Source organism: Oncorhynchus keta, chromosome 6, assembly GCF_023373465.1.
Source record: "Oncorhynchus keta strain PuntledgeMale-10-30-2019 chromosome 6, Oket_V2, whole genome shotgun sequence".
In the NCBI taxonomy this organism is placed as follows: Eukaryota; Metazoa; Chordata; class Actinopteri; order Salmoniformes; family Salmonidae; genus Oncorhynchus; species Oncorhynchus keta.
Window position 1 is genome coordinate 10,376,837 of NC_068426.1, and position 25,423 is coordinate 10,402,259.

At 43.2% G+C, this 25,423-nt stretch overlaps 1 protein-coding gene across 1 annotated transcript; it reads left to right on the forward strand.

Moving 5' to 3' along the window:
- Positions 1–236: 236 nt before the first annotated feature.
- LOC118384917 (claudin-3-like) lies at positions 237–25,423 on the forward strand. Its single transcript, XM_052520588.1, has 2 exons — positions 237–1,281; positions 22,965–25,423. The coding sequence occupies exons 1-2, from the start codon at positions 794–796 to the stop codon at positions 23,620–23,622; spliced, it is 1,146 nt and encodes a 381-aa protein (XP_052376548.1). The 5' UTR covers positions 237–793; the 3' UTR covers positions 23,623–25,423.

Below are 25,423 nucleotides of genomic sequence, written 5' to 3' on the forward strand. Positions count from 1 at the left end.
TAACCCATAAATACTACTCCCTTTTACGAGGAAACACACACACACACACACACACACACACACACACACACACACACACACACACACACACACACACACACACACACACACACACACACACACACACACACCCTCGCTGTAAAAATGGCCGGTGTCCAGGCCACACCTGATTGGCTGGCCCTGGCGTATGATGTCATGGGTTCAGTGGGTCTAACCATGCTGCAATAAAATATATAAAGATAAGAGTGAACAACATCTCAACTGCAGAGAAAACGGGATATCTGTACCTGAGAAAATGCACACAGAGATACACACACAGAGAACGCACTGTGAGAAGCTTCGATTCCTGGATACGTAGACAAGGGAGATGTGATCTGCTAGAGGACTGAAGGAGAAAAGAAGACAAGGAGAGAAGAAGAGAGGAAAGAAGAAGAGAAGGAGAGAAAAGAACTGAAGACAGGAGAGAAGAAGAGAGTGTGTGAGGGGTGAAAGAATGTGAGAAATAGTTACAACCAAGACGTGTGAGGGAGATATAAAAGGAAGAAGTTGGAGATACATAAGACCAAGAAAAATAAGGAAATCATGAGGGAGGGAGTGAGAGTCTGAGATCGTGAAAGACAAGAGAAAAATAAAGAGACTGTGAAAGAGTCACAGCTGAAAAGTGAGGGTCTGAGAGAAGAGTAAGGAAAGCGATCAAGACGTCTGTGGAGTGAGTGACTGAGAACAAAGGCAAGTGAGAGAAAGAGGAGTGCCACCCTAATCCTCAGTGGGACTCAGCCAGTAGTGTGGTGCGATGGCGTCGTTTGCTCTGGAGCTAGTGGGTGTGATCCTGTCAGTGCTGGGCTGGATACTGAGCATAGTGAGCTGTGCTCTGCCCATGTGGAGGGTCACAGCTTTCATCGGAGCCAACATCGTCACAGCCCAGGTCTACTGGGAAGGGTTATGGATGAGCTGTGTGTTCCAGAGCACGGGACAGATGCAGTGTAAGGTCTACGACTCCATGCTGGCCTTACCCCAGGACCTGCAGGCTGCCAGGGCTCTTACTGTGGTCACCATCATCCTGGGGGTCATAGCTCTCCTCGTGGCTACCATTGGGGCTAAGTGCACCAACTGCATCGAGGAGGAGGGGGTGAAGGCCAAGGTGATGGTGTCTGCCGGAGTGGCCTTTATCCTGGCTTCGCTGACCCAGATAGTGCCTGTGTCCTGGTCGGCTCACACCATCATCCAGGTGTTCTACAACCCCATCATACCCTCAGCACAGAAGATGGAGATCGGGGCGGCGCTGTACCTGGGCTGGGCCGCAACCGCGCTGCTGCTGGTGGGGGGGGCTATACTCTGCTGCAGCTGCCCTCCCCAGGAGGACAAACCCATTACGAGGTACTCAATCCCCCCACAGAGCCGGATAGGGTATTCCGCAACTCCACGGTCTGCAGCCCCCAGCTCGTACAACAGGAGAGACTACGTGTGAGAAAGGGGCTGTGGGGGGTTGGTATTTGTGTGATTCTTATGTTAGAATATAAGGGATTGTTTCAACTGTTTGTTTAAATATACCAGGAGAATGGGCAAATTCTTTAACTCCTTCTTCCCTTCATGGAAAGGGAGATGTCTTGAGCTTAGGACGGTTTGAGGTGACCTGAACTCTGAATCAAGTTTACTCTTATTCCTCTGAGACCGAAAAAAAAGCCCTGATACACTAATCAAAACAAAATAGTTTGTTGTTTTATACTGTCTGGTTTACTTTCAGTTGTCAGAGACTCAGTTGTCAGGGACTCAGTTGTCAGGGACTCAGTTGTCATGGACTCAGTTGTCATGGACTCAGTTGTCATGGACTCAGTTGTCATGGACTCAGTTACCAGGGGCTCTATTGTTTATTTTAAGTGTTGTTCTGTCCATGAGCTGTTTCTTGTCTATTGATGTTCTTTCTGTATTATGTCATGTTTTGTGTGGACTTCGGGAAGAGTAGCTGCTTCAGCCAGAGCTATGGGGATCCTAATAAAATACAAAATACTCATCATAACTGAGCACTACTATAGGCCTCTATGATCTTATTAACTGGCGACTCACTTAACAAAAATGCTTTGTTTCTGAATTATGTCTGAGTGTTGGATATGCCCCCGGCTATCCGTAAATTAAAAAAAACACGAACAATTGTGCCATCTGGTTTGCTTAATATAAGGAATTTGAAATTATTTTTGCTTTTACTTTTACTTTTGATACTTAAGAATATTTTAAACCAAATACTTTTAGACTTTTACTCAAGTAGTATTTTACTTGATGACTTTCACTTTTACTTGAGTCATTTACTAATAAGGTATCTTTACTTTTACTCAAGTATGACAATTGGGTACATTTTCCACCACTGCCTAAAGCTGAACTAAATGTTTTTTTAATTTGGGGGAACTTTTTTAGTGTGCTGTTCTTATTTTGAATGGTTTGAATCACTCCATATGTGTATGTTTCCAAATGTTATGAGAAATATGTCAAACAAAAGTTTTCGGCTTCGTACTGTTGCCAGAAGAAGAGGTAGGACGGCACACAGCCGGTATTGAATTTGAACTGTTGTCTAAAAACCATAGAGGGAGGAAGAGAAAGGGGAAATTGATTATGCATCAGAGTCCAATCCGTTCAACAGACGTTTCAACAATGATATGTACAGTAAGACTAGGACAATATATACATATATTTTATAAGATACGTAAACAACAAAAATAGACTGCAGGGTTGCTGGGGCAACCAAACAGTCAGGTCAACAAGGTGGCACAGTAGCAGTAAACTACAGAATACAAAGAGCATTGACAGCAGTGACATTGTGATGTTTGAGAGTAGGGCAGGAGGGAGACTTCATGGTCATATAAAATGTTATAGCTTATCTTCTCACCATAGAGTGAACCTGTATAAAAAAAACTACTCAGATGAAGTTTGGACTTTGATATCATATCTGTTTTTGTTGTTGCAGTATGTCATCCATTTACTGACAGACAATCGGGGACCTTTTTAAATGAATAAGCTTTCCATGGGACGTGTAACTCCTGTACTGTAAATGATTGACCTCTGTTTGGCTGGAAATATTGTGTTTACAGTTCGATGATTCATACAAAACAGGTTATATAATAAAAGTGTTTTACTCTGTTCAGTAAAATGTGTTTTTTGCATTATTTTGAAATGTAATATATGACGCTTTAATGTTCCCCAATAATAAAATAGCTCAAATTAATAGGAAGTATTTCAACATGTCAGATGGATGTGGAAGTACAGTCTCTTTCACCTGTATGTCTAGTTTTACTGATTGTGAAATAGAGGGAGCTGCGGTAAAAGGTCATGTGTGTGTTGTGTGTTGTGTGTTGTGTGTGTGTGTGTGTGTGTGTGTGTGTGTGTGTGTGTGTGTGTGTGTGTGTGTGTGTGTGTGTGTGTGTGTGTGTGTGTGTGTGTGTGTGTGTGTGTGTGTGTGTGTGTGTGTGTGTGTTTCTGAGTGAGGTAAAGACTTGACAGGAAGGATCTACCATTCAGAGTAAACAACAGTCATAGGAGGAAAGGCTGCAGAGAAGCCAAGTAAACTCTTTCCCAGAGTTTCAGTTTCACCCATGTGTGACAGAGAGAAGACATTCACATTTAAATTACAGCATGTGACATTTCAGGTACCATTTGTATGACATATTGGTATGAGCTGGGTTTAGAGAAGAGGGTGGGTGAGGGGTTAGACAAGACTGTGAAGTGGGATTAGAGAAGAGGGTGAGGTGGGGTTAGACAAGAGTGTGAAGTGGGGTTAGAGAAGAGGGTGGGTGAGGGGTTAGAGAAGAGAGAGGTGGGTTTAGAGAAGAGGATGAGGTGGGGTTAGACAAGAGTGTGAAGTGGGGTTAGAGAAGAGGGTGGGTGAGGGGTTAGAGAAGAGAGAGGTGGGTTTAGAGAGGAGGGTGAGGTGGGGTTAGAGAAGAGGGTGAGGTGGGGTTAGAGAAGAGGGTGAGGTGGGATTAGAGAAGAGGGTGAGGTGGGGGGTGAGGTGGGGTTAGACAAGAGAAATGTACATACAAGGACATTTTGATGATCTATTTACTTACCTATTCTATCACTGTCATGCATTGTGTTTTTTCTGACAGCATATCTGAACAGTTTGGGTGGAAAGCAGACTACCATACCTGTCATTGGTTCAATAACCATGGTGGTGCGTTTACACACAATAGATAGGAAGAAATAACATAAAAAGTGGAAGTGTGAGGAAAGAATTCACGCAGATCACACAGATCACACAGACACACAGACACACAGACACACAGACACACACACACACACACACACACACACACACACACACACACACAAGCACGGACACTCCATAATCACAGTGACTCAGCTGGTCTGGCTGGCTCAGGGATAGAGACAGGCTGGCAAAGATACTGACTGAATGGCTGACTGGCTGACTGACTGACTGACTGGTTGATTGACTACTGCTGCTTCCCTATTTGAATAGTTAAATAGTTCCTTATGGTCTGAGAGGTGTGGAGGCACATGGTTTAGTGGAGAGGCCTGGAGAGGTGCTGCTGCAGGTGAATATTAACACCACTAAACTACTTCACTTCACCAATCAGGTAGTCATTGAAAAAATAAGTTGTTTTCCATAACCTGGATAGATAGGGGCACAGCACACCTAAGGTTGGAAAGGTATTACACAAGTTACACATTTAACATTTTAACATATACAAAGTCTCTGCTGCCTCCTGTCTGACCGTGCATTGGGCCTGCATCTGTCCTACGTTCCACTGCTCAGCAGCACAATGGCTGACGGAATGAAACTGGCCCTGCTCCTGTTCATGCTGAACAATGGGACCCTTAATGTCCTTCCAGGGGGCAGCAGCTCAAAACATTGGGCAAGATTGCGTGTGAGGTCCTCTATGATGAACTTGGCCTTGTCCCTTGCCTGTTTATCATAGAGGCCCTGAAGCGCCCTGCACTACAGCCTGCAGAGCTTGGATCCGAGGTTCACAGTCCGCCTGAGGATTCCCTTATTAGCCACTGACAACCCCCCGTACCAGGCCAGGAAACAGAAGGTCAGCACATTCTGTATGGCCGGTGTAGTAGTTTAAGAGTATCCTGGTGTTGACATTCAGTTGTCTCAGTCTGGTGTAGTAGTTTAAGAGTATCCTGGTGTTGATAGTCAGTTGTCTCAGTCTGGTGTAGTAGTTTAAGAGTATCCTGGTGTTGACATTCAGTTGTCTCAGTCTGGTGTAGTAGTTGGCCTGTATCCTGGTGTTGATAGTCAGTTGTCTCAGTCTGGTGTAGTAGTTGGCCTGTATCCTGGTGTTGACATTCAGTTGTCTCAGTCTGGTGTAGTAGTTGGCCTGTATCCTGGTGTTGATAGTCAGTTGTCTCAGTCTGGTGTAGTAGTTGGCCTGTATCCTGGTGTTGACATTCAGTTGTCTCAGTCTGGTGTAGTAGTTAGACAGTATCCTGGTGTTGATAGTCAGTTGTCTCAGTCTGGTGTAGTAGTTAGACAGTATCCTGGTGTTGATAGTCAGTTGTCTCAGTCTGGTGTAGTAGTTGGCCTGTATCCTGGTGTTGATAGTCAGTTGTCTCAGTCTGGTGTAGTAGTTGGCCTGTATCCTGGTGTTGATAGTCAGTTGTCTCAGTCTGATGTAGTAGTTGGCCTGTATCCTGGTGTTGATAGTCAGTTGTCTCAGTCTGGTGTAGTAGTTGGCCTGTATCCTGGTGTTGATAGTCAGTTGTCTCAGTCTGGTGTAGTAGTTGGCCTGTATCCTGGTGTTGATAGTCAGTTGTCTCAGTCTGATGTAGTAGTTGGCCTGTATCCTGGTGTTGATAGTCAGTTGTCTCAGTCTGGTGTAGTAGTTGGCCTGTATCCTGGTGTTGATAGTCAGTTGTCTCAGTCTGGTGTAGTAGTTGGCCTGTATCCTGGTGTTGATAGTCAGTTGTCTCAGTCTGATGTAGTAGTTGGCCTGTATCCTGGTGTTGATAGTCAGTTGTCTCAGTCTGGTGTAGTAGTTGGACAGTATCCTGGTGTTGATAGTCAGTTGTCTCAGTCTGGTGCAGTAGTTGGCCTGTATCCTGGTGTTGATAGTCAGTTGTCTCAGTCTGATGTAGTAGTTGGCCTGTATCCTGGTGTTGATAGTCAGTTGTCTCAGTCTGATGTAGTAGTTGGACAGTATCCTGGTGTTGATAGTCAGTTGTCTCAGTCTGATGTAGTAGTTGGCCTGTATCCTGGTGTTGATAGTCAGTTGTCTCAGTCTGGTGTAGTAGTTTAAGAGTATCCTGGTGTTGATAGTCAGTTTTCTCAGTCTGATGTAGTAGTTGGACAGTATCCTGGTGTTGCTAGTCAGTTGTCTCAGTCTGGTGCAGTAGTTGGACAGTATCCTGGTGTTGATAGTCAGTTGTCTCAGTCTGGTGTAGTAGTTGGACAGTATCCTGGTGTTGATAGTAAGTTGTCTCAGTCTGGTGTAGTAGTTGGACAGTATCCTGGTGTTGATAGTCAGTTGTCTCAGTCTGGTGTAGTAGTTGGACAGTATCCTGGTGTTGATAGTCAGTTGTCTCAGTCTGGTGTAGTAGTTGGACAGTATTCTGGTGTTGATAGTCAGTTGTCTCAGTCTGGTGTAGTAGTTGGACAGTATCCTGGTGTTGATAGTCAGTTGTCTCAGTCTGGTGTAGTAGTTGGACAGTATCCTGGTGTTGAAAGTCAGTTGTCTCAGTCTGGTGTAGTAGTTGGACAGTATTCTGGTGTTGATAGTCAGTTGTCTCAGTCTGGTGTAGTAGTTGGACAGTATCCTGGTGTTGATAGTCAGTTGTCTCAGTCTGGTGTAGTAGTTGGACAGTATTCTGGTGTTGATAGTAAGTTGTCTCAGTCTGGTGTAGTAGTTGGACAGTATCCTGGTGTTGATAGTCAGTTGTCTCAGTCTGGTGTAGTAGTTGGACAGTATCCTGGTGTTGATAGTCAGTTGTCTCAGTCTGGTGTAGTAGTTGGACAGTATCCTGGTGTTGATAGTCAGTTGTCTCAGTCTGGTGTAGTAGTTAGACAGTATCCTGGTGTTGATAGTCAGTTGTCTCAGTCTGGTGTAGTAGTTAGACAGTATTCTGGTGTTGATAGTCAGTTGTCTCAGTCTGGTGTAGTAGTTAGACAGTATCCTGGTGTTGATAGTCAGTTGTCTCAGTCTGGTGTAGTAGTTGGACAGTATCCTGGTGTTGATAGTCAGTTGTCTCAGTCTGGTGTAGTAGTTAGACAGTATCCTGGTGTTGATAGTCAGTTGTCTCAGTCTGGTGTAGTAGTTGGACAGTATCCTGGTGTTGATAGTCAGTTGTCTCAGTCTGGTGTAGTAGTTGGACAGTATCCTGGTGTTGATAGTCAGTTGTCTCAGTCTGGTGTAGTAGTTGGACAGTATCCTGGTGTTGATAGTCAGTTGTCTCAGTCTGGTGTAGTAGTTAGACAGTATCCTGGTGTTGATAGTCAGTTGTCTCAGTCTGGTGCAGTAGTTGGCCTGTATCCTGGTGTTGATAGTCAGTTGTCTCAGTCTGGTGTAGTAGTTGGCCTGTATCCTGGTGTTGATAGTCAGTTGTCTCAGTCTGATGTAGTAGTTGGACAGTATCCTGGTGTTGATAGTCAGTTGTCTCAGTCTGATGTAGTAGTTGGCCTGTATCCTGGTGTTGATAGTCAGTTGTCTCAGTCTGGTGTAGTAGTTTAAGAGTATCCTGGTGTTGATAGTCAGTTTTCTCAGTCTGATGTAGTAGTTGGACAGTATCCTGGTGTTGCTAGTCAGTTGTCTCAGTCTGGTGCAGTAGTTGGACAGTATCCTGGTGTTGATAGTCAGTTGTCTCAGTCTGGTGTAGTAGTTGGACAGTATCCTGGTGTTGATAGTAAGTTGTCTCAGTCTGGTGTAGTAGTTGGACAGTATCCTGGTGTTGATAGTCAGTTGTCTCAGTCTGGTGTAGTAGTTGGACAGTATCCTGGTGTTGATAGTCAGTTGTCTCAGTCTGGTGTAGTAGTTGGACAGTATTCTGGTGTTGATAGTCAGTTGTCTCAGTCTGGTGTAGTAGTTGGACAGTATCCTGGTGTTGATAGTCAGTTGTCTCAGTCTGGTGTAGTAGTTGGACAGTATCCTGGTGTTGAAAGTCAGTTGTCTCAGTCTGGTGTAGTAGTTGGACAGTATTCTGGTGTTGATAGTCAGTTGTCTCAGTCTGGTGTAGTAGTTGGACAGTATCCTGGTGTTGATAGTCAGTTGTCTCAGTCTGGTGTAGTAGTTGTACAGTATTCTGGTGTTGATAGTAAGTTGTCTCAGTCTGGTGTAGTAGTTGGACAGTATCCTGGTGTTGATAGTCAGTTGTCTCAGTCTGGTGTAGTAGTTGGACAGTATCCTGGTGTTGATAGTCAGTTGTCTCAGTCTGGTGTAGTAGTTGGACAGTATCCTGGTGTTGATAGTCAGTTGTCTCAGTCTGGTGTAGTAGTTGGACAGTATCCTGGTGTTGATAGTCAGTTGTCTCAGTCTGGTGTAGTAGTTGGACAGTATTCTGGTGTTGATAGTCAGTTGTCTCAGTCTGGTGTAGTAGTTGGACAGTATCCTGGTGTTGATAGTCAGTTGTCTCAGTCTGGTGTAGTAGTTGGCCTGTATCCTGGTGTTGATAGTCAGTTGTCTCAGTCTGGTGTAGTAGTTAGACAGTATCCTGGTGTTGATAGTCAGTTGTCTCAGTCTGGTGTAGTAGTTGGACAGTATCCTGGTGTTGACATATAGTTGTTGCAGTCTGCGCAGAAGGTTTAGTCATTGTTGGCATGTTTTGTTGATGTTCTGATTGTTGCCATTAAAAGAGAGTCCCTGTCGCCATCCATGGTCAATTTAGGAAAATGATGATTTTAGCTAGCTAGCTAGCCACCGGAGGACAACGACACAATGAGATGCAACAATTCAAGTTTGTTTCTGTCGATGATGTTTTGGCTTCTGATGTGATGTGATTGGCAAAGCTAATTGTTCTATCTGTGTGATTGGTGCGCACCAAATCCAAACTAGCTTCCCTTGACACTTTTTTTATGGTGCGCCAGGACCAATCACAGCTGAGCTCACCCAGTTAAGCTCAACGCTGGTTGGCTATTATTTTATAGAGCAATTTATCAAGGGAGTCCAAATGCTCACTTGATTCCCTTGCTTACAATGCTACGGGCGGTAACAATGTCATACTCTTTTTGACCAGACACCACCAGATAGATAAGCATTGTTTCTTTCGCTCTGATACTTTCTCTGGTGAGATGCATTCAACCTCTTGCAAATTGAAAGACATTTGTGAAACTAAGGAGTGACAAAAGCTACATTATTGTTTGTATATTTTTGCATGTTTTTCTTTGTTTTCTTGGTAGTTTTTTTGGGGAAGCTTGGCCAGGCTGCCCTTGGCACCCATGAATATGCACCACTGGACACTGGAAGATGTTTCTTAGTAACAGAGTGAGGGCTTTGCCTTGGTGCTTTGTTTAGTTTTTTTGTGGGACTGAAAAACATTTCTGGGACGTAAAATAAATGTTATTAACCGGTTCCCTTGCATTTAAAATAATGGTTCTGTTCTCGAACACTATTGATCACGTTCATTCCTGGTTCTGATTCTGTTCCTCCTTTTTTACGACACATCCACACTTTTCACAGTAGTTGGACAAATCCAATATAATGTTTGTTTTTTAACAACAACAACAATAAATAAATGTAAAATGTAATTATATCGCCATGATACTTATTTTCCACCATAATTTGCAGATAAAATCATTAAAAATCCTACAATGTGATTTTCTGAATTTTTTTCTCTCATTTTGTCTGTCATAGTTGAAGTGTACCTATGATGAAAATTACAGGCCTCTCTCATCTTTTTAAGTGGGAGAACTTGCACAATTGGTGGCTGACTAAATATTTTTTTGCCTCATTGTAGTTTGTAATTGACTAAAGTAAAAGTAGCCCTCGTAATAAACTACTCAAGTAAGAGTAAAACAATATTAGATCAGAAAACTACTTAAGCACTAGTTAGAATTGTAGTTTGGTCATTTTTTACACCTTATGGTAAACTGTGAGAGAACAAAAATTACAATTTACTGTAATTGATTTGACATTAATTGATGATTTAACCGTTTACTGCAGTGGGCTAAATCAGGGTCACAAAGAGTGTTTCTAGGAAGCCTTAAACAAATATACTTTGAAACTAAAGTATACACCTCACACACATGGTTTAATGGCTTCCAAAAAAGAAGACACTTGTACCATGCCAGATATAGAGTTACATTTGAATTAGTTTGCATTGCAATATTACACTTTATATAGAGCACAGAAGACATAAATATAACAAAACTGTTTAATTAACATAGAAACACTGGATTTTCAGCGTGTTTATTTAATTAATATAGATTAATTATGAAGAATATTCAAAATATTTGTCATGTCTTTGGCTATGCCCGATTAAGTGATATGACATGTTATTCTATAAAATCCTTTCTCTGTAATTAATATTACCTGATTGAGCTAATCATGTAAATGTAATTAACTAGAAAGTCGGAGCACCACGAAAGAGTGTTTATAGAGCTGTTATCTTCCGAATAAACTCTTAAAGACCTAGTAATATTTTCCATCAATAGCAGTCAATATTAATCGCCTTATTTCAGTCTCATCTGAAAGTTGTAAATTCTTTGTTATCTTACATTTACATTTACATTTAAGTCATTTAGCAGACGCTCTTATCCAGAGCGACTTACATCTTCACGAACCCTGGCTAACAAGTTGAATCAGCAACAAAATTGGGTTTAATTATTTATTTACTAAATACCTAACTAATCACACAGAATTACATATACACAGAATGCAAATTATGTCACACAGAAAACGTCCCTGGTGGACGGAGCCGACATGACGGCTGGTTACACAAAGGAACGGGGGTTGGGTTTGAGTGAAAGAGCGGGAAGACTTTAGGAACAAAGGGGAAAAGCTATGCTATTGTAAATACAGTATGTTATGCATTCTAAATTACCGCCCATTTGGAAAAGTAAAATGCAATAAATATTTACTCTGAGCTGAGCTTTGGTAGGTTGGTCGTAGATGCTGGCCGTGTTGGCCAACAGAGATCTTCCTGTCCTCGGAAGAAAGTCTCTGGTGGTAAATTGGATACCTTGTAGTATCTTCGTTGTGTGTTAGACTGGGTACGTCGTCCATCCTTTCCTAGCCCATGTCTACAGCTGCTGTTGCTAACTCAACGGCTAGGAGGTATCACTTCTGTAGTCTCTACTTTCCGGCTACCCGGATAAAGCACTAAATAAACTTCAGTTAGTGCTAAATACGGCTGCTAGTATCCTGACGAGAACACAAAAATGTGATCATATTACTCCAGTGCTAGCCTCCCTACACTGGCTTCCTGTCAAGGCAAGGGCTGATTTCAAGGTTTTACTGCTAACCTACAAAGCATTACATGGGCTTGCTCCTACCTATCTCTCTGATTTGGTCCTGCCGTACATACCTACACGTACGCTACGGTCACAAGACGCAGGCCTCCTAATTGTCCCTAGAATTTCTAAGCAAACAGCTGGAGGCAGGGCTTTCTCCTACAGAGCTCCATTTTTATGGAATGGTCTGCCTACCCATGTGAGAGACGCAAACTCGGTCTCAACCTTTAAGTCTTTACTGAAGACTCATCTCTTCAGTGGGTCATATGATTGAGTGTAGTCTGGCCCATGACCATGCTGGTCATTTATGAACATTTGAACATCTTGGCCATGTTCTGTTACAATCTCCACCCGGCACAGCCAGAAGAGGACTGGCCACCCGACATAGCCTGGTTCCTCTCTAGGTTTCTTCCTAGGTTTTGGCCTTTCTAGGGAGTTTTTCCTAGCCGCCATGCTTCTACACCTGCATTGCTTGCCGTTTGGGGTTTTAGGCTGGGTTTCTGTACAGCACTTTGAGATATCAGCTGATGTACGAAGGGCTATATAAATAAATTTGATTTGATTTGATTTGGTGAATAAGAGTTCAACGTTCATACCACGCTGAGGTTGGCTTTGTTCGGTAGTTGACATGTTAGTCCTTTTTAACGTATGGACTGTCGTCCTATCGACCTCGGAACAGAAGGTTACATTTTCGCCAAGGGCTTATATAGTGGAGGGAGAGAAGGGTGTGTTTCATAGTTTATGACCAATGTCTCTTCACAGGGGCGGGCCACTGATTGAGCAGAGCTCTAACCTTATGATAACCCAATTCTCTCATTTGGAAGCAAAAATTACATTTGATATCTTCACAAATAGTTTCATATTCAAACATTTAAATTGCACAACAAATCCATGTGAATCTGATAACTACAATGTGTAGACTTCCCAGATACAGTTTATGTAATCCTGTCATCAGTCATAATGTCTCAGATGACAACTGAACTGACATCATATTCATTAAGTACCAACACATATGTTCAACTGGTTCTATTACTGAAATATGGTTCCTTTGCCCCCACTTGTTTGATATTCCCAGACTCTCTATGTTTTACAAAGGCTATACAAGAGTCCTTCAGTAGGGTCAAGAGAGAGAGGGGAGAAAGGTATTTATGGGGGGGGTCATAAACCTTACACACAGGCCAACATCATGACACATTCCACCCATGAGGCCACTAGGTCATTTTACTACGGCTAGCAGCCCAGCACCATCTTGCAGATGTCTTCAAGCACAGGGGTGTAATCATTACGCCGATTCTGTTGCAAAATGTTTAGTCTGTTGCAGAACATTTTGCAACAGAAACCGTTTACTCCAAACGGAAAATGCAAACAAGAGTTTCTATTGGACAAATTCACCGTTTTGTAATGTTTGCTCTGTTTTCTTCCATTTTGTTCTTAAACTGTAAATGGTTTCTGTAATGAACACACCCCAGGTAGTCGCCAATGAAGACTGACATCAAGCAAAGTCCATAGGCTGTAAAGTTAGTCTTATTCAAAGTTGACATATCTATCAATGTGCTCAATTTCATAAAAAGGTAAATGGCCACAAGGAAAAATGATGGTACCTATAAGTATTTAAAACAATTTTTTTTTTAAGAATTTGATTCAAATGATTAATTCTCTTTTTAGGCCTTCATCTGTAATGAATGTAATCTTGCTCATTGACAATGTTTTTCATGTCCATGCTCAGCCATAATGCAATTTACAGTCGGCCTAGCCCCTTTATCAGTGTGAATGCTATTGAAGCCATTAGTTACTGTGCCTTCGGGAAGTATTCAGACGCCTTGACTATTTCCACAATTTGTTACGTTACACTCTTATTCTAAAATGTATGAAGTATTTGCTATGAGACTCGAAATTGAGCTCAGGTAAATCCTGTTTCCATTGATCATCCTTGAGATGTTTCTACAACTTGATTGGAGGTAAATTAAATTGATTGGACCTGGTTTGGAAAGACACACATCTGTCTATATAAGGTCCCACATGTCAGAGCAAAAACCAAGCCATGAGGTCAAAGGAATTGTCTGTAGAGGGGGGACTGTGGGGCGGGTCTAGAATGGTTGAGGGACAGCTTTTGGGGAACTGTGGGAGGATCTTGGAGGGTTCAGGTGTCACGGGCGTCGTAAGAAGTGGACCAAGGTGCAGCGTGGTGAGCGTACATGTCACGCCTTGGTCATAGGTTTTTGTGTTTCGTTATATATTTGGTTTGGCCAGGGTGTGACATGGGTTTATTTTGTGGTATTTCGTATTGGGGTTTTGTAGTTATTGGGATTGCGGCTGAGTAGGGGTGTTGCATAGGCTTGGCTGCCTGAGGCGGTTCTCAATCAGAGTCAGGTGATTCTTGTTGTCTCTGATGGGGAACCGTATTTAGGTAGCCTGGGTTTCACTTTGTATTTCGTGGGTGATTGTTCCTGTCTCTGTGTAGTTTCACCAGATAGGCTGTAATTAGGTTTTCACGTTCTGTTTGTTGTTTTGCTTTTCTATAAGTTATTTCATGTATCGCTCTTCATTTATTAAAGACATGAGTAACCACCACGCTGCATTTCGGTCCGACTCTCTTTTGACAAACGAAGAACGCCGTTACAGTACATATTCCTTTTTATTAGAATGTCGCCAACAAAAACAAACAATACAAAACGACGCTTAACAGGGCTATGATGCCTCTAACAAAGTTAACTACCCACACTGAAAGGAGGGAAAAAGGGCTAACTAAGTATGATTTCCAATCAGAGACAACAATAGACAGCTGTCCCTGATTGAGAACCATACCCAGCCAAAACATAGAAATAAAGAAACATAGAAAACAAAAGAATGCCCACCCCACATCACACCCTGACCAAACGAAATAGAGAAATAAAACAGTTCTCTAAGGTCAGGGCGTGACAGTACCCCCCCAAAGGTGCGGACTCCGGCCGCAAAACCTGAACCTATAGGGGAGGGTCTAGGTGGGCATCTATCCGCGGTGGCAGCTCTGGTGTGGGATGTAGACCCCGCTCCACCTCTGGCTCACCCCAATTTGGTGGCGCCCCTGGTGCGGGGACCCTCGTCGCCGACCCCGGACTGGTGACCCTCGTTGCGAGCCCCGGACTGGGCACCCTCGCTGCGGGCCCCGGACTGGGCACCCTTGCTGGAGGCTCCGGACTGGTGACCGTCGCTGGAGGCTCCGGACTGGAGGCCATCCCTGGAGGCCGTTGTTGGAGGCTTCATGCCATGGATCATCACTGGAGGCTTCGTTCTGGGCGCAGGCACAGGACTCACCGTGGAGACGCACTGGAGGTCTCGAGCTTGGAGCCTGCACAACCCGTCCTGGCTGGATGGTTATCTTCGCCCTGCAAATACGGAGCGCTGGCACAGGACGCACTGGGCTGTGCAGACGTACCGGAGACAAAGTGCGCAGAGCCGGCGCAGGATATCCTGGGCCGAAGAGACTCACTGGAGACCAGGCGCGCTGAGCCGGCACCATCCTTCCTGTCTGGATGCTCACCCTAGCCCGGCAGATGCGGGGAGCTGGGATGTAGCGCACCGGGCTGTGAACGTGCACTCGAGACACTGTGCGCTCCATCGCATAACACGGTGCCTGACCAGTACAACGCTCGCCACGGGAAGCACGGGGAGTTGGCTCAGGTCTCCAACCTGGTGGTGGGTAGTTCTGTCACGGGCGTCGTAAGAAGTTGACCAAGGTGCAGCGTGGTGAGCGTACATATTCCTTTTTATTAGAATGTTGCCAACAAAAACAATAAACAATACAAAACAACCGTGAAGCTTAACCTGTCTAGAACTGAACCCCGTTCCGCTAGCAGAACCCCTCGCCAACAGCCAATGAAAATGCAGAGCGCCAAATATAAATCAACAGAAATCTCATAAATTACATTTCTCAAACATACAAGTATTAGGCACCATTTTAAAGATAAGATTCATGTTAATCCAGCCACAGTGTCTGATTTAAAAAATGCTTTACAGTTAAAGCTCCACAAACTATTTTGTTAGGTCACCACCAACTCAAATAAAAACCCAGCCATTTTTCCAGCCAAAGAGAGGAGTCACAAAAAGCACAAATAGAGAAAAAATGAATCACTAACCTTTGATGATCTTCATCAGATGACACTCATAGGACTTCATGTTACACAATACATGTATGTTTTGTTCGGTAAAGTTCATATTTATATATCAAAATCGTATTTAACATTGGCGTGTTATGTTCATTAGTGGTATTGTGATATTGTAGAGAGCCACATGAATTCACAGAAATACTCATTATAAATGTTGATGAAAATTCAAGTGTTATGCATGGAACTTTAGATACACTTTTCCTTAACTTCTTAGGGCTGCAGGGGCAGTATTGAGTAGCTTGGATGAAAGGTGCCCAGAGTAAACTGTCTGCTCCTCAGTCCCAGTTGCTAATATATGCATAGTATTATTAGTATTGGATAGAAAACACTCTGAAGTTTCTAAAACTGTTTGAATGATGTCTGTGAGTATAACAGAACTCATATGGCAGGCAAAAACCTGAGAAGAAATCCAAACAGGAAGTGAGAAATCTGAGGTTGGTCGATTTTCAACCCAGCCCCTATTGAATTCACAGTGGGTTATGGATGAAGTTGAACTTCTTAGGGCTTCCACTAGATGTCAACCGTCTTTAGAAACTTGAATGAGGCTTCTACTGTGTTGTGGAGCTGAATGAGAGCTGAATAAGCCAGGTGTCTGGCAGAGAGCCAAGGGCTGGTCACCCGCAATTCACATGATAGCGACCTGCGTTCCATGACAACGATAGACAGCTGTCCCTGATTGAGAACCATACCTGGCCAAAACATAGAAATAAAGAAATATAAAAAACAATACATAGAATGCCCATCCCACATCACACTCTTACCTAACCAAACAGAGAGAAATAAAACAGCTCTCTAAGGTCAGGGCGTGACATCAGGTTCACGTTTTTTGGCCTGGTGGTAGATTGGTCAACATGCCCTTGAGCAGGACATTAACCCTGGATGCTTCCGTGTGTCGCTCTGAATGGGAATCTGTTGGAAGTCTGGTATGATGTAGTTATTGAATGGGAATCTGTTGGATGACTGATATGATGTAGTTATTGAATGGGAGTCTGTTGGATGACTGGTATGATGTAGTTATTGAATGGGAGTCTGTTGGATGACTGGTATGATGTAGTTATTGAATGGGAATCTGTTGGATGACTGGTATGATGTAGTTATTGAAAGGGAATCTGTTGGATGACTGGTATGATGTAGTTATTGAATGGGAATCTGTTGGATGACTGGTATGATGTAGTTATTGAATAGGAATCTGTTGGATGACTGGTATGATGTAGTTATTGAATGGGAATCTGTTGGATGACTGATATGATGTAGTTATTGAATGGGAATCTGTTGGATGACTGGTATGATGTAGTTATTGAATGGGAATCTGTTGGATGACTGGTATGATATAGTTGTTGGATGACTGGTATGATGTAGTTATTGAATGGGAATCTGTTGGATGACTGATATGATGTAGTTATTGAATGGGAATCTGTTGGATGACTGGTATGATGTAGTTATTGAATGGGAGTCTGTTGGATGACTGGTATGATGTAGTTATTGAATAGGAATCTGTTGGATGACTGGTATGATGTAGTTGTTGGATGACTGGTATGATGTAGTTGTTGAGCGGCTTCACTGCAAGTATATTTTGAATATTCAATAAATAAAAATGTTTTAAAAAATGTAAAGCCATGAGGTCGAAGGAATTGTCGGAAGAGCTCCGAGACAGGATTGTGTCGAGACAGATCTGGAGAAGGTTACCAAAACATTTCTGCAAAGTTGAAGGTCCCCAAGAACAAAGTGGCCTCCATCATTCTTAAATGGAAGAAGTTTGGAGCCACCAAGACTCTTCCTAGAGCTGGCCGCCCGGCCAAACTGAGTAATCGGGGGTGAAGGGCCTTGGTCAGGGAGGTGTCCACGAACCCGATGGTCACTCTGACAGAGCTCTAAAGTTCGTCTGTGGAGATGGGAGAAACTTCCAGAAGGAAAACCATCTTTGCAGCACTCCACCAATCAGGCCTTTATGGTCGAGTGGCCAGACGGGAGTCACTCCTTAGTAAAAGGCACATGACATCCCGCTTAGAGATTTCCAAAAGGCACCTAAAGACTCTCAGACCATGAGAAACAAGATTCTCTAGTCTAAATGCCAAGCGTCACATCTGGAGGAAACCTGGCACCATCCCTACATTAAAGCATGGTGGTGGCAGCATCATGCTGTGGGGATGTTTTTCAACGGCAGGGACTGAGAGACTCGTCAGCATCGAGGTAAAGATGAACGGAGCAAACAGAGAGATCCTTGATTTTAAAAAACCTGCTCCAGAGAGCTCAGGACCTCAGAATGGGGCAAAGGTTCACCTTCCAACAGGACAACGACCCTAAGCAAACAGCCAAGACAATACAGGAATGGCTTCGGGACAAGTCTGTGAATGTCCTTGAGTAGCCCAGACAGAGCTCGGACTTGAACACAATCGAACATCTCTGGAGAGACCTGAAAATAGCTGTGCAGCAAATCTCCCCATCCAACCTGACAGAGCTTGAGAGGATCTGCAGAGAAGAATGTGAGAAACTCCCGAAATACAGGTGTGCCAAGCTTGTAGCGCCATACCCAAGAAGACTCAAGGCTGTAATCGCTGCCAAAGGTGCTTCAACAAAGTACTGAGTAAAGGGTCTGAATACTTATGTAAATTATATGTTTCAGTTTAAATTTGTAATAAATTAGGGGGGGGAAAAAAAAAATTGCTTCGTCATTATGGGATATTGTGTGTAGATTAATGAGGAAAAAAATAAATGTTAGCAATTTTAGAATAAGGCTGTAACGTAACAAAATGTGTAAAAGGTCAAGGGGTCTGAATACTTTCCGAAGGGCACTGTAGAACAACGATGGTTCAAGTTAACGTATTTAGCAAAGATACATCTACATTTTGTTATTTTGTTTCTGTAAGCCATTTAACAAACTATAACAGAATAACATTGGAATTGGAGTTGATTCCAAGGCAATACATAGAAGACCGTAAATACACAACCTGAAGCAACAACATATTTCACCATGGAGCGCGTTCTGATTGGCCAGTGAGGGGCCATGGATCACGTTCTGATTGGCCAGTGAGGGGCCATGCCTCAACAGAATGTTGTGGAAATTCAGTACTGAGAGAGACTTGGTCATTTCTTCAAACAATCATCTTTATTTAATATCGATTAATTATTGCAATAATGAAGCCGTTAATCCAACATTCTTGACTGTCGGACCGAGTGCTTGAATCATACAGAGAATACCGGGTCTTTAAATAACAAACCTAAAAATTCTTCAACCGTGGCTGGCTTCACCCTTCCCATGCAGGGCCATCATAAGCCACTCTGGGTTCATCTCCTGGTCACCTGCCTCTGGTGTTATTATGAACCCCACCTTGTCTTAGTTTCCCAGAGTTCAGGACAATTAGGAAAACTGAGGCCTCTGTTCTGCTCCTCCAGGCTCTAAACATACACCATATCTTGTCTATGGAATGCAGGCTCAATCAGACCGGAGACATATGTCGGGCTAATTCAGGTAGTATGTACATGTACCGTTCAAAAGTTTGGGGTCACTCAGAAATGTCCTCGTTTTTGAAAGAAAAGCACATTTTTTGTCTGTTACAATAACATCAAATTGATCAGAAATACAGTGTAGACATTGTTAATGTCGTAAATGACTATTGTAGCTGGAAATGGCACATTTTTTATGGAATATCTACGTAGGTGTACAGAGGCCCATTATCAGCAACCATCACCCCTGTGTTCCAATGGCACGTTGTGTTAGCTAATCCAAGTTTTTCATTTTAAAAGGCTAATTGATCATTAGGAAACCCTTTTGCAATTATGTTAGCACAGCTGAAAACGGTTGTTCTGATTAAAGAAGCAATAAAACTGTTCTTCTTTAGACTAGTTGAGTTTCTGAAGCATCAGCATTTGGGTTGGCCAGTCTGAGATATGGCTTTTTCTTTACACATGAAAACACAATCACAACTATTCATCTGCTTTAGTGCTTCACTGACAGCTAAGGCCAAAACAGCAAATTGAGTTAACTGAACATTAGTTATTGACAGTTATGACAGAAAACAACTGACTTTATTCTACAAAGTGTGAGTGAAATTTTTCATGGTATTTCTAATGTGTCATTCGGTATATGGAGGAAGCTGTAGACTGTGAGTTCGTAACCGATACTGAGATGAGTACATGGTTTGTATGCTAAGGGTGTCTGGGCTCTCTCTCTCTTTCTCTCTCTCTCTCTCTCTTTCTCTCTCTGTGGTCATATTTACTCACAGGGCAGTTTTTCAGGTTTTCAGGGATCTGGGAATGTTTTCCCGCATAATTATTCTGTTATAGGAACTGACACAGAAACCTGCTGGCTGTGGAAGACCATGTCACCATGTGGAAGCAGGAAGTAGGCCAACATAATAAATAGTAAGGTGGCTCAACAATTCTGACAGCAACGTCAACCTTTTTCCATATTTGTCTTTTATTAATAAATTCTAATTCACATAGAAACAAACAAAGGTAGAATTATACAAAGAAATAATTACCATTAGAGTCAAGGAGCCAAGAAACTACTGTGAGAAATCACTATCATAAAATGTAATTGTGTACGTTGCTACACAGTAGGCCTAGGTGAATCACAGTGTGATGCTTATTGCTGTGTGTGTGTGTGTGTGTGTGTGTGTGTGTGTGTGTGTGTGTGTGTGTGTGTGTGTGTGTGTGTGTGTGTGTGTGTGTGTGTGTGTGTGCGTGCGTGCGTGCGTGCGTGCGTGCGTGCGTGCGTGCGTGCGTGCGTGTGTGTGTGTGTGTGTGTGCGCGCGCTTGTTTGCTTGAGTGTGACTGAGGGCTCTATTTTTTTGGCTGGCGCTAAGGAGGCGTAAGTGTCAAACACGTTATTTAGCCATTTTGTCAGGTTAAAACTGGGGCATTTTCCAGCCCCATATGCCATAATGGCATGGATTTTGAGAACAGAAGCGCAGCCTATAGAGCCATGAAGCACAGTTCCCATGGAAGGAGAGATGTGCCATTTGTGCATATACATCTCAATTGGTTTCCCCCAATTTTGTTACATTTGATTAAAAACCAAGCATAGAAACAGCAAAAATGATTTGACACACCCCCAAACCTATAACGCTTTTGTCAGTGCTAAAATGTATTGTTGTGTTAGGTTTGTTAAAAAAGAGCCCTGAGTGTATCTGCCCAGCCTGATCACTAGAAATAGACTTTGATTTCAGGAAAGGTCCTGAGAACAGCGATATATGCCTTCCTTGGCGCTCACACATTTGTTTTAAATGATGGCCCAGCACTGAGCGCAAACTCACATTTTGAAGGGAAATTACGAGATCTCGTTGATCTGCCTTGGTGCGTGTGTTTGGTTCTATGTGAAGTCATAAAGCCTATAAGTAGTCACAGTAAAGCCTATAGGTAGTCACAGTAAAGCCTATAGGTAGTCACAGTAAAGCCTATAGGTAGTCACAGTAAAGCTTATAGGTAGTCACAGTAAAGCCTATAGGTAGTCACAGTAAAGCCTATAGGTTGTCACAGTAAAGCCTATAGGTAGTCACAGTAACGCCTATAGGTAGTCACAGTAAAGCCTATAGGTAGTCACAGTAAAGCCTATAGGTAGTCACAGTAAAGCCTATAGGTAGTCACAGTAAAGCCTATAGGTAGTCACAGTAAAGCCTATAGGTAGTCACAGTAAAGCCTATAGGTAGTCACAGTAAAGCATATAGGTAGTCACAGTAAAGCCTATAGGTAGTCACAGTAAAGCCTATAGGTAGTCACAGTAAAGCCTATAGGTAGTCACAGTAAAGCCTATAGGTAGTCACAGTAAAGCTTATAGGTAGTCACAGTAAAGCCTATAGGTAGTCACAGTAAAGCGTATAGGTAGTCACAGTAAAGCCTATAGGTAGTCACAGTAAAGCCTATAGGTAGTCACAGTAAAGCCTATAAGTAGTCACAGTAAAGCCTATAGGTAGTCACAGTAAAGCCTATAGGTAGTCACAGTAAAGCCTAAATGTAGTCACAGTAAAGCCTATAGGTAGTCACAGTAAAGCCTATAGGTAGTCACAGTAAAGCCTATAAGTAGTCACAGTAAAGCGTATAGGTAGTCACAGTAAAGCATATAGGTAGTCACAGTAAAGCCTATAGGTAGTCACAGTAAAGCCTATAGGTAGTCACAGTAAAGCCTATAGGTAGTCACAGTAAAGCCTATAGGTAGTCACAGTAAAGCCTATAGGTAGTCACAGTAAAGCCTATAGGTAGTCACAGTAAAGCCTATAGGTAGTCACAGTAAAGCCTATAGGTAGTCACAGTAAAGCCTATAGGTAGTCACAGTAAAGCTTATAGGTAGTCACAGTAAAGCCTATAGGTAGTCACAGTAAAGCCTATAGGTAGTCACAGTAAAGCCTATAGGTAGTCACAGTAAAGCCTATAGGTAGTCACAGTAAAGCCTATAGGTAGTCACAGTAAAGCCTATAGGTAGTCACAGTAAAGCTTATAGGTAGTCACAGTAAAGCCTATAGGTAGTCACAGTAAAGCCTATAGGTAGTCACAGTAAAGCCTATAGGTAGTCACAGTAAAGCCTATAGGTAGTCACAGTAAAGCTTATAGGTAGTCACAGGCCCAACCACTCAGTGAGGACAACAGACTCTGTAGAACGTATCACTATGAGCTACTGTTACCCTTTCTGGCTTACCTACAGGGAGGGGATGAGAAGAGTGTGTGTGTGTGGGGGGGGGTTGACTGGCCTAATGTTTGTTGTCAAACCAACAAAATTTGTTTCCTGTCCATGTGTCTTTGTGTGAAACGTTCAAACCATTAGGATGACACCAGCTGTACCAGCCATTACCTCTAAGGTACAGAGTACATCCAGTCAGAGGACATGATTTAGCGCACTTGTTTCGAACATTTAGAGGGTATTTGTTCTTCAGAAAGGCATGAACTGAGAGCAGGTAAGGCCTGGGTAATTGTCAATGCGCTGTCTGTCCCTATGTTACTGGAACAAATAGTCAAGAGGGAGTCAGATTACAGGTGAAACTCTCCCCTCTGGCTCCCTCCCTCCTCTCATCTCTCCTTCCTCTTCTCCCTTCTCCTCCTCCTCTATGGGCAGGTGTTGTTTTTGTGAAGAGCATTCAGCAACCTGTTCTGCCACCCTGTGACATCATCACCAGGGGACTCCTCCCTCCATCCTTACCTGCCTCCACTAGACTATAAAAGATGTCAGTTTCCGTGGCAGCATCACTTAGCTACATCACACCCGCCACACACACAGAGAGAGAGAGAGAGAGAGAAGGGGGTGGTCATACACAGGGCCATCAACAGGAAGAAAACAGAACACAAAGAACCTAGGACAAAGTGCTGGACTGAATCCTCTGTTCATTCTTTGTGCTGAATTCTGGAATTTCAGGAGGTTCTAGAATTCCTTAATTGAGTCATATCCTCATTTCTCCAGGTAGATCAGGTGTATAAGAGAGACGCTCCCAGGAAGCCAGCATGTCGATGGGGATGGAGATTGTGGGCATCGCCCTGGGAGTCATAGGATTCATCCTGGGCATCGTGGTCTGTGCTTTGCCCATGTGGAGGGTTTCAGCCTTCATCGGAGCCAACATCATTACAGCCCAGACCATCTGGGAAGGGTTATGGATGAACTGTGTGACCCAGAGCACAGGACAGATGCAGTGTAAGATCTATGACTCCATGCTGGCCTTACCTCAGGACCTTCAGGCTGCCAGAGCCATGACTGTCATCGCCATTGTCCTGGGGATTCTAGGGGTGATGGTCTCCATCGTCGGAGCCAAGTGCACCAACTGCATCGATGACGAATCCTCCAAAGCTAAAGTCATGATCATCTCCGGAATCTTCTTCATCCTGGCCGGTATCCTCGTCCTCATCCCTGTCTCCTGGTCGGCCAACACCATCATCCGAGACTTCTACAACCCCCTTATGGTCGAGTCCCAGAGGAGGGAGCTGGGAGCCTCACTCTACATCGGCTGGGGGTCGGCGGCCCTGCTCCTTATTGGAGGAGCCATGCTGTGCTGCTCCTGCCCCCCCAGGGAGGAGAAGAGGTACAAGCCCCCCCGCATGGCCTACTCTGCCCCTCGCAGCGTGAGTGGGGGCGCAGTGGGATACGACAAGAAAGACTACGTCTGAGAGGGACTATTTCACCTGCATGATTGAACGAGGGGAGAAAAGATAGAGGGCAAGAAGAAGACAGATAGATAGATAGATAGATAGATAGATAGATAGATAGATAGATAGATAGATAGATAGATAGATAGATAGATAGATAGATAGATAGATAGATAGATAGATAGATAGATAGATAGATAGATAGATAGATAGATAGATAGATAGATAGATAGAGAGATAGAGAGATAGATAGGTAACTAGGAGACAACTCCTACTGAAAAGACTCCGATATGAAGGGATGTGTGTTTTAATGTTACTGCTTAGCTTTTCCTCCGCTTGGGTGTCTCTGTTCAGCTTCATATAGGCTTGTGTGAAGTGTGGTAGAGGCTGTCAGACCCAGATGCTATACATACAATCCCAAAGGGGTAGGTTGACTACTGGTAATGACTGGTTTTATGAAATAGTTTCAATTCTAGTTGTTATTCACTCATTTCAAACTTCAGATGATAAACCAAAGCTATTTTGTTTCATCAAACCGTACAGTTGAAGGGTCTTGATTTTCAAGTACTTGGGAGAACTGCTTCAGTTACACAGCATGCGGGCTCATATTTCTACTGCAGTGTGGAGGTCCCTATTGCGTGTGTAGTTTACTGTTGACGAGGTGGGGTTTTCTTTCACTGAAACGTTCAGTTTAAAAAGTTTCACTGTGTCTCATTAACACAGACCAGGAAGGACCAGCACTGTTTTTACGTAGATTAGGCAATGAGTTTCAGCGTGTGTGTGTGTGTGTGTGTGTGTGTGTGTGTGTGTGTGTGTGTGTGTGTGTGTGTGTGTGTGTGTGTGTGTGTGTGTGTGTGTGTGTGTGTGTGTGTGTGTGTGTGTGTGTGTGTGTGTGTGCACATGCGTGCGTGCATCTTTTGCATGTATTTGGTTGTGAGAGATTCTGCGTCAGGTCATATCATAGATTCCTTCCTTTTCACAGTTCCACTCTATTTAGGCATTTCCCTGTGTGTGTGTGTGTGTGTGTGCGCACATCTGTGTGCGTTTGTGTGTGGTGAAATAATATTTGTTTAGTAAAAAATAAATACAAATATTTAATAGCTTTTTAATGCTGAAAATGCTTTTTGTCAGATTTTTGTCTTGTAAATAGTAAGACATGTGTAGTGTCATTTGTAAAAGAATGAGACTATGTATAGACTAATTATAGTTAGGAGAGTGATGGTAAAGCAGGACCATCGTCTGAGGTGACGTATGGAGTCAGTCAGTCTCCTGTTGGTGAGCAGGGAGTAGTACTGTGTGTGTGTGTGTGTGTGTGTGTGTGTGTGTGTGTGTGTGTGTGTGTGTGTGTGTGTGTGTGTGTGTGTGTGTGTGTGTGTGTGTGTGTGTGTGTGTGTGTGTGTGTGTGTGTGTGTGTGTGTGTGTGTGTGTGTGTGTGTGTGCGTGCGTGCGTGCGTGCGTGCGTGCGTGCGTGCGTGGATTTGTACATAGAGGGTGAGAGACTACCTAATAAAAGGCATGTGTGTCTAAGGTCTTCATTTTCAACTGCAGGCAAGCAGTCAGGTTTACCTAGAAACGCCCATATAACCACAATGGACAGCTTCAGTTGTTTATTTCAAATAAGTCAGCCATTTTAGTTTTTTATGTAAAACACAATGACTAGTTTCAATACTTATTGTTTGATGGAATGTGTATCTTGTAAATTGTCTTTATTTACGTATATGTTAAGACAACAATGCTTGAATGATGTCGTGTTTTACAATGGTCTGCTTGTCTCTGCATATTCAGCTGTCCTTTACTATGCTTCAATAAATGTGAAAATGTA